This window comes from Poecilia mexicana, unplaced genomic scaffold (genome assembly GCF_051168715.1).
Source record: "Poecilia mexicana isolate PSO_F unplaced genomic scaffold, ASM5116871v1 scaffold_7, whole genome shotgun sequence".
Lineage (NCBI taxonomy): Eukaryota > Metazoa > Chordata > Actinopteri > Cyprinodontiformes > Poeciliidae > Poecilia > Poecilia mexicana.
The window spans coordinates 14,067,248-14,076,020 of NW_028263376.1; the positions used below are offsets into that span (position 1 = coordinate 14,067,248).

The 8,773-nt window shown below is 37.2% G+C and overlaps 1 protein-coding gene across 2 annotated transcripts; it reads right to left on the reverse strand.

Annotated features, from left to right (window-relative positions):
- Nucleotides 1-351: 351 nt before the first annotated feature.
- Nucleotides 352-8,303, reverse strand: LOC106932960 (vasopressin V2 receptor-like). 2 transcript variants are annotated; one of them, XM_015011934.2, is made up of 7 exons: nt 7,585-8,303; nt 4,259-4,533; nt 3,641-3,886; nt 2,635-2,781; nt 2,320-2,569; nt 938-1,123; nt 352-536 (listed from the first exon to the last, which is right to left on the reverse strand). In XM_015011934.2, exons 1-7 carry the CDS (start codon nt 8,003-8,005, stop codon nt 352-354), a joined length of 1,710 nt encoding a protein of 569 aa, XP_014867420.2. In that variant the 5' UTR covers nt 8,006-8,303. The 2 variants fall into 2 exon arrangements, with proteins under 2 accessions (XP_014867420.2, XP_087863224.1); XM_088007098.1 differs by lacking the exon at nt 7,585-8,303 and having other exon boundaries at nt 938-1,159; nt 4,259-4,528.
- Between the last annotated feature and the right edge of the window lie 470 nt (nt 8,304-8,773).

Genomic DNA, 8,773 nt, shown 5'->3' on the forward strand with positions numbered 1-8,773 from the left:
TCCTGTTATCTTCATCGTTTTCGCCAGTAGCAGTTGATCACGTGACTCGTGTGAAGCGAAAAAAGTGTTTTCGTTAAAATTTAAAATCCATTAACGGCTCCATCCGTTAATACTTCCGCAAACAGAGCGTGACGTCAACGTTCTTCATGTGCGCATGCGGGGCGCCGTTGGGAACGTCAACGGTTCTCACACAGAAGACTGAATTAATTAGTAGTATGCGTAGTAGTTATTACTATTAACCCCCACGCATACATGTATTTTACATATTTTTCCAAACATGTAAAAGTCACAAACTGCAGCCTTAGCTAGTCAGGTGATTAACTCGGCCGCTGACTGAGGAGTGCTGGACCGTCAGGAGTTGGAGGTGTGAGTGGCCGTGGAGTCGTTGGGGAAAGAGCTTCGTCGATGCGGAGGCTTCCGGCAGAACAGCAGCAGCCGCAATTCCGGAGAAACGCTGCTGGAAAAGGCGGAGTAGATCCAGGGATTGGTGCAGGAGTTCAGGCTGGCCAGCAGCATCAGCAGCGTGAACGCTGTGTCTGTAAATATAAAACACTCGGTAGTATCAAGGGTATTATGTTAACGGAAAATGAGAAAAAATTTTCTTAACGGAAATTTAAAAACACAGCAATTAGTGGGGGCAAACTATAACTAACTGGAACAATATGGTGTGTTTATAAAACTAACTAAACATACTTCGATTTCGAGTTTATGAATCTGTTTATTAGCCTTTCCTACAGATGAGAAATATATATTTTTTAACTTTTATTTTATTTTATATTTAGCCCGAACACAGTCAACGTCAATTTAAAAAAAATGGTATCGTCTGTTGAATATTCATTACACCATAGGTGCCTAAAGTGCTTAAAGAGAAAATGATAGCTTTGGAGTTAAAACAAACTTTAATTTGACAGAATTGGGTCTTTTGGGTCGGTCGTACCTCTCTGAGGCGGGTCGGGGTCCCAGGCGGCCCACAACTGCACGCTGAAAAACGGGGCCCAGCAGATGGAGTAGACCAGAACAATGACCAGGGTCATCTTCACCGTTTTTGACATGGCAGCAGTCACCTCTCCACCCCTGGCCACTGGGGCTTTGTGGGGGTGTGTGGAGCCAACAGCAGGGGGCGCTGTGGGGTCAGACTGCAGAATATCAACACGTCTGACTTCAAGTTGGAAAAATATTCCCTGATGATGATCATGTATATAACAAAGATGGGGGGTTTTCTCTAATGCAGACAGGGTCAAACTGTCGATCAAGTCTGGCTGAAAATTTAATAGACTTGAATTATTTTTAATTTTTATCTGTCGATTTAAAATGAAGTAAAAACAAAATTAGTCTTAATTATTGCATTCATTACCACTATAGCTGATAGTTGGTACAGAGTTCTTCTCAATCTTTGTCTCAAAGCACCATCAGTTTTAATGTTTAGTTTTAATGTTTTTTATTTAGTTTAGATTTACATGAATTTTTATTTACATTTATATTTTTTATTTTTACCTTTATTTTTGTTTGAAAGTTATATGTTTTTTATTTATTAGTTTTATATGCATTTTATTTATTTTACTTACTTATACATTTAACTTTTGTATTTTAATGTTTTATTTTATTTTTATCTTTTTTATTTACTTATGTCTTTTCTAATTTTTTACTTATATTGTAGATCTAATGTTTTATTTTTCATTTATTTTACTTCTATATGTATTTTTATTGATTTTATTTTTATTTATTTATTATATTTCACTTATCACTTATATCTACTGTTTTCTTTTATATTTATTTCTATTAAATGTTTTATTTTAGATTTATTTTTTATTTCCATTTTATTTGGGTTTTTATTCACTTTACTTTTTCAGCTTTATTTTATTTTTTACTTTACATTTTAGTTTTAATTGCATGCTTTATTATGTGAGAGCAACATTTTGCTACAGAAAATCATCCCAAACACATTAAAGGTAGTTTGCATCAAGCTTCCTGACCTCAACACTGGGGAAAATGTTTGCACTTTGTTTAAAAAGGGGTCAGAACCAGGAAACCAACGCATTTAAAATGAGCTCAGCAGGAAATGTGCCAGAGAGCTGCTGAAAGCTACAAAAAAGCATGTGATCAATGTGCAACTTACCAATGGGGATGTATGTAAACATTTGAGGCTATCTGTTAAATTTTGACCCTGTGTGAGAGAAAATCCACAATAAATTTACCTTTTTTTTTCTGCCATGTTCAATAACAAAACAAACATTCAGAAAGACCAACATTGAAGCCCCTGATGAGTAAACATGAACTTCTGACCATAAATCAATTATAAATGAACTGAAAGTGTCTCACCAGCACAGCTGCTGTTTGTCTGTGAAGACGAGCTGCCGGACCGGACCGGACTCATCTGGAGGGCCGATCCACCATCAGAGGTGTTGGGCCTCCCAGGGTTGTTGAAGGTGAGAGGTGAGACGTAAACTGGCAGGTCAGACCTAACTCCTCCACTCTGGCTGTCTTGTCTGGATAGAGGAAGAGGAGTGGGGGACAGTCGGCGCTCTGATCTCCTGTACAGACTCTGATGAATCTCCTTGAAGATGCGCACCTGATGGAGGCGACAGAAGAAAAGTCCAGCGGCGATCATTTTTAAACTTCTCATCTCTTCTGTACCTGACAAAAAGTGATGATGAGGACGGGGATGATGAAGATGGCCAGGGTCATCCATGTTACGTAGGCTTTGAGGCCCCAGGACGGGGCAAAGTGTCCCCAACATTCGTAGACGCCCGGCGCCACTTCAGAACGAGAGAAGATGAAAACCTGCAGGGCGAACAGGTGAGTGGACGTTAGAGAGGATTTATTATGCAAAATTCACATTTTGAATGTTTATAAAAACACTCTGTTTTTGGGCAAGAATGTTTTTTGATGTCTGGTTTGAAAATCCTCCCAACTGTTAAGTCAGAATCAACTGGCGCTGCGCTGTTACCGAGCAACAGAAAGGATCTCAGCCCTGTTACCTAGCAACCCAACCAGAGTTCCAGCACATCTTATCAGCTGGTTTTACCGCTGTATAGCTGTTTGAAATTAACCCAGGGATTTTCTAGAAAAAACAAGAACATTTCTGAGTTTCAAAAGCAGAAAATATTTGACTTTTGAAAATCAGAAATTTCCAAATATTTTCTGCTAAATTTATTAGATTGATCTCAAAATTTGAGTTTTCTCTTGCAAATTTTCGATTTTTCAGACTCAGAAACTTCCACGTTTTTCTAGAAAATTTCGGATATTAATCTAAAAATTTTGGAGCTCTCTGTAGCAAATTTTGTGACTTTTCAAACTCAGAAATTTCCAGGTTTTTCCAAGTTTGAATAGATTAATCTAAATATTTTTTAGTTTTTTTGCAGAAAATTATTCCTTTTTTTCTTTCTATTTACAATGCCCCTAAAACCCTGTCGCATAAAAGAGCTCATTCTGGAAGGAGGTCTTGAAAGCCAGAACTGACCAGAACAGAATCTCATTATCTTAGAAAGATTTTACACACAAATTGTAATTAACATAATTAGGTCAGTTCAATTTCAAAATACTTTAATGATCTCAAAGTGAAAAGAAACATAATAGATCACAGTAATAAACATCTTAATAGTAATTTTTTAACTGCTTTATGTCTCATCATGCTTGCTACCTGTGGAAAGCTGAGCAGCAGGGAGAGACTCCACGCCAGCAATATGAGCGTGTTCCAGCGCTTTGTTGCACCACTGCGGTGCGCCTGCAGGGGGCAGCAGATCGCATAGTGGCGATCTACGGTCATGGCCACAATCATGTAGGAAGAGGCGAACATCCCCAGAACCTGGAGGTATTTCACCAGGCGGCACAGGAAGTCTGGGCCTGGAAAGCGCCCCCTGGCGTCCCAAACCAGCTGAGGCAACACCTGATGGAGGAAAACCGGAGGGAAAAGGATCACTGGGGAAATATTAACTTGACCTGTACGCTCATACCGAACCCAAATATGTTGAGAGAAAAATATCTTGTCTTTTGTGATTTAAAGGCAGAATTTGTTGCCTCAATTCTTTAAAATGTTCTATTCACTGGTTTCGGCATATTGATGTGATTATATAAGCAGGTTTTGAGTGGTACACATTTAAATACTCTAACTTTTTAAAAATTACTAAAGATGTTCATCCATAAAAAACCCCAAATATACTTTTAGTATTTGTTTTCGTTTTTTAGTATATAGTGCTTGATTACATCGTTTCTGCTCTCCGAAATGTTCTGGACCCATTAAAAGTCAGCACGCGTTTACCTGGAACAGCGCCACCACCAGGTCAGCCACACACAGGTTCAGCATGAACTGGTGCAGCGGGCTGTGGTTCTGCTTCCGCCGCAGCAGAACCACCAGAACCAGCCCGTTCCCGACCAGCGCCAGAAGCAGGATGATGGCCAGAACCACCACCTCCGCCACGGCCAGCAGGGGGTCCCGCTCCAGCTCCGTGAGGTTGGCAGCCGGCGGGGCCTCGGAAGCCGCAGACCAGTCCGTTAACCGGTGGGACTCAGTTACCATGGAGACCGGCATAATTGCTGCCGGGCGGAGAGAGACAATCAAAAACTGAAATTTAGATCCAGCTGAAACACTTTAGACTCAAAACTTAGATACACATGAATTAATTTTGTTAATTTTCAAAGGTGATGGAGTACAAAAATACCCAAAAGAATAAAGTAGTGAAATTATGGGAATAAAATATGACTAGTGTAAACTTGTATGAGAATAAAGGTATAGTATAACTTTTATTCTCATAATTTTAGTTTTTAATTTTTTATTATTTTTAAATTATTGTCATACGACATTATTCTTGTGATATTATGACTTTATTCCCATGCTTTTACTTTCTACGTTTATTATTTCATGCTTACTATTGTACAACTTTATTCCCATAATTTAATTTAATTTAATTTTTTTATTAGTGTGGCTCTAATACTCCAGTTCTGTCAACCAAAAAAGTGTCTTCTTTGCAGATAAAACCTGTTTACTTCCTGTCTCTTTGTTGCATGAACGTGTTCACAGCAGCCTGACCGGCTTTCTGTGTTTTTGTTTCTCAGATATTTAGAGCCGCTCAGCAAACAAGGTGCCAAGTTTACATCCAACAAGAACTCGCTCAGGACAAACACAAAAACATCTGATCTACTGGGCCCCAATTGACCGGTGCATGGTGACTGACCACCAACTGTTCTGCAGCCTGTTTAATAACCACACCAGGTCAAAGGTCGCCTCCAGTCACAACAGGCCCTGTTATCTTCTCTGGCATGAATGGCTGACGACAGATGACAAATGGAAGCCACTAATTGGGATAATTAACACGCAATAATGCATGGAAGGTATGGTGAAAGGTGAACGGTAATCTAATTTTAGATTAAAGCTCAATCTCAAAGCAGTTTTTAAAACATGTCTTGTAAATATTTTCTAGTTTTGTAGAAATTTGGGCTTTTTCTCCTTGGCTTTTAACCCAGTGTGAGTTTATTCTACCTGTAACATTTTAAATTCTCTCTAATATATTTATAGTTTTTTTGTTTTTGAAGCTGAATAATCTCACTTTAGAAATTTAGAAAAACTCAACATTTCATTTAAAATCCTGACCTGACAGAGTTTGATGGGGGAAGTTGTCAGTTTAAATTAATCCATGATGTCCTTCAGAACAGAAACATTAAATGATTCATTAAATTATGAAATAATCAATTCTAGTTTTTAAAATAAAATCAGGCACATATGATTAATTCTGTAATTGATTAATTATTTCTGTTTTTTCCAGCTATACAAAAACAGTTACACATTTAAATAATTATTTAATATGTTTTTTTTATTTCAATTTGGCACTCTTCGCTCTCCATATTTATCTGCAAAGAAAACAAAATAGAAAAAAATGCAATTTTTTTGCTGCTAGCTAATCAGCATTTTGATTATTTTCAGTTATCAGGTATTTTTTTTAATTTGTGCGTTTTTTCTTACTTAATCAGAGTGTCTGTCTGTTTGTAAGCTACCATAGACGATGAAACAAATCAAGCATATCCAGTCAAGCCTCTTCAGAACAATTTTAATGTGAAAACATGGACACAATATTGATACATTTCATGCATATTAGGACTAACTAGTTTGAGTTTGGTAATATTTTTTTTTAATTTAAGAATAAAAACAGATGGAAACACCCTTAATGAGCCCTTAATGAGATTTTCCATTAAAGCCCTCAAAAGAGAAATCAGATCCGACTTTTTTCTTTTAAAAACATAATAATCAGACAATCTAAATAGAACACGTTTTGATTCTCTGCAGACCTGCATATGAACTCAAAAAACAAACAAAAAAAACAACCAGCTCTGGCAAAGTAAGCTCAACATCCATCAGCTGCAACACTTGAAAGGTACAATTTGAATAGATTTATGTCGGAAAAAGATATCTGCAGGAATTCTGATCAGGATCTGTGGAGGTTTTTCATTCCTGGCTTGCAGAGAAACTCGAGTCGTCGAGTGTGTTTTGGTTTCCCTGCTGAGCCGAATATAGTGTGACAGAAAAGCTGCTGCTGTGAAGCACCATTAACGCATTCCCAAATCAAACTATGAAACTGAAACTGTCTCTGCTTTGGACACAGATAATTCAGGACATACTCTTCCCTCTGCAGCTGAACCGAATGGATGTGAGGCATTAAAGTGATTTATTGACGTCAGTCAGAAGTCTCGACACCTGCTGTTCTGCACTGTTTCTGTTTAGAAGCCAAGAGGAAAAGGAAAAGTTGATCAAGCTGCATCTTTTTCTGCTTCTTTAGTTTTACTTTAATTAATCTGAGTGGCTTTAATGAGTCAAACTGCCTCCTTACACTGTCTTACACAATCTTACCAAGTATTTCTGGTTTAGTTTCTGGGCTAATTATCTTAATACTCCTGAAATAAGACAAAACTAACTTAAAAATATTTTCCAGCAAAATTTAGGAGTTTGTTTTAAGTCAATAATTCCTCAATATTGATGATACAGTCCTAGTTCTACTGGCAAATAATTTCACTCATAACAAGACATTTTTCCAAAGTTATAAATAATCTGCCAGTGTTCAATTACTGTTCATCAGAAATTAAGAAATTATTGACTCAAAACAAGCTCCTATATCTTGCTGAAATGTTACTTGTATGTTAGTTGTCTCATCTTTCAAGTGTACTAAAGCATGTTTTTGCTGCTAAAACACAAGTATTATAAAGTATTTTTAGTAGTTTGTAATGCAATTATCTCAGTTCACTTGAAAGAAGACAAAACTAACTTAAAGCCAACTTTTCAGCAGGAGCTTGTTTTGAGTTAATAATTTCTTAATAGTGAAAAAGTTCTTGTTCTTCTGGTAGATAATTTGGGATAATATGGGAAAAATATATTAGTGAAAAAATCTGCCAGTGGAACTTTTAGTACTTTTTTAATCAATAAAGTCAAACTCAAGCCAAATCTCAAATCTTGCTGAAAGTTTCTTAGTAAGTTTTGTCTTCTTTCAAGTGCAGTAAGATATTTACACCAGAAACTAGACCAAAAACACTTGGTAAAATTGCAATTTTGCAGTGAAGTTTAACGGATTCCCAGTTTTAGTTGAGAAGGTTCAGACTTACTGAGCTCGTCCTCAGCGTCCCGTGAAGCGTCTGCAGGAGCCAGGACAACCTGATCTGCTGCTGCTGCGCAAAAACGCTGCATCCATGCTGCGCCTGCTGCATGTGTGCGTGCTTTCCATCCCCGGTGACCTCTGCTGCTCATGCTAGCCCCGGCTCCTGTTTTCATCTCCTCCCTCTCCAGCATCCCTCTCTTTCCTCTGCTCTGCCCCCTTCTGCATTCACCAGGAGGAGAAAAGAGGGGCTGTGGGAGTGGGCAGAACGTCGATGAAAGGACAACTGATATAATTTCCAGCTGATTGTTTAGATTAAGAGCGCGCTGCTGTTGGTGCCACTTTGATCCCCCATCAATGCAGAGCAGCAGCGGATCAAAGAGCTTTCGTACAAGCACAGTGAGCCGACATGAGTACGTGTCCTCTTGCATCACCTGCTGACTGATGCTGCGTTCCAGTTGTATTCTGAAATGGGAAATTTCAACCTTCCTGTTGGAAAAAATCGACTGGATCACCCTGCAAATTCAGTCAACTGTAACTGCAGTTACAACTTATAATTCTGCGCTCCAGTAGCGCAGAATTATAAAAAAATAAAAAAGTTTAATTCAATCATATGTACTTTCCAATTGAGCCTCTCAAATGCTAAAGTAAGCCTGATAAAACAGTATGATGGCATATTAGGCCTATTGTGAATAGAAAATAAAAAGGAGTAGTAAATTTTTGCCAAGAAATTATGTAGAAAAAAAACATAAAAATGTTTGAGCTCCAAAAATTGAAAATTTGTGAGAAAAAACTCAGAATGCTTTAGAATAATCTTAGAAAATTTCTAGAATTTTTTTTTTTCAAAAGTTGAAAATTTGCAATAAAATACTCAAAAAGGCAAGTTTTTTCTAGATTAATCTCAAAATTTCAGATATTTTTTCTAGCAAATTTTCAACTTGTCAAATTCAGAAAATTAAAATTTTCTTTCAAGAAAATTTCTGAGATTAATCTCAAAATATCTGTGTTTTCTAGAAATTATTTTGAGATTAATCTAAAAATTTCTTAGTTCATTGGCAGAAATTTACTCTTTTTTTCTATTTACAAAGCAATAATATGCTGTCCTGTAATAGTATTCTTAACTATTGTTAAGAAGTCGGAATTTCTTCCTACTGTTTATGCTAAGAGCGGCCATATTGAAAAGTGAAGTGAAATCCGCC

Bases quoted from the DNA above. Each gene is read 5' to 3' on its own strand.
- LOC106932960 (XM_015011934.2), bottom strand. From the start codon at position 8,005: ATGCAAGAGGACACGTACTCATGTCGGCTCACTGTGCTTGTACGAAAG. The intron at 3,887-4,258 runs GTAAACGCGTGC...TTCCTCCATCAG, and splicing joins TGGTGGTGGCGCTGTTCCAG to GTGTTGCCTCAGCTGGTTTG. The intron at 537-937 runs GTACGACCGACC...TTATATTTACAG, and splicing joins CCCCGACCCGCCTCAGAGAG to ACACAGCGTTCACGCTGCTG.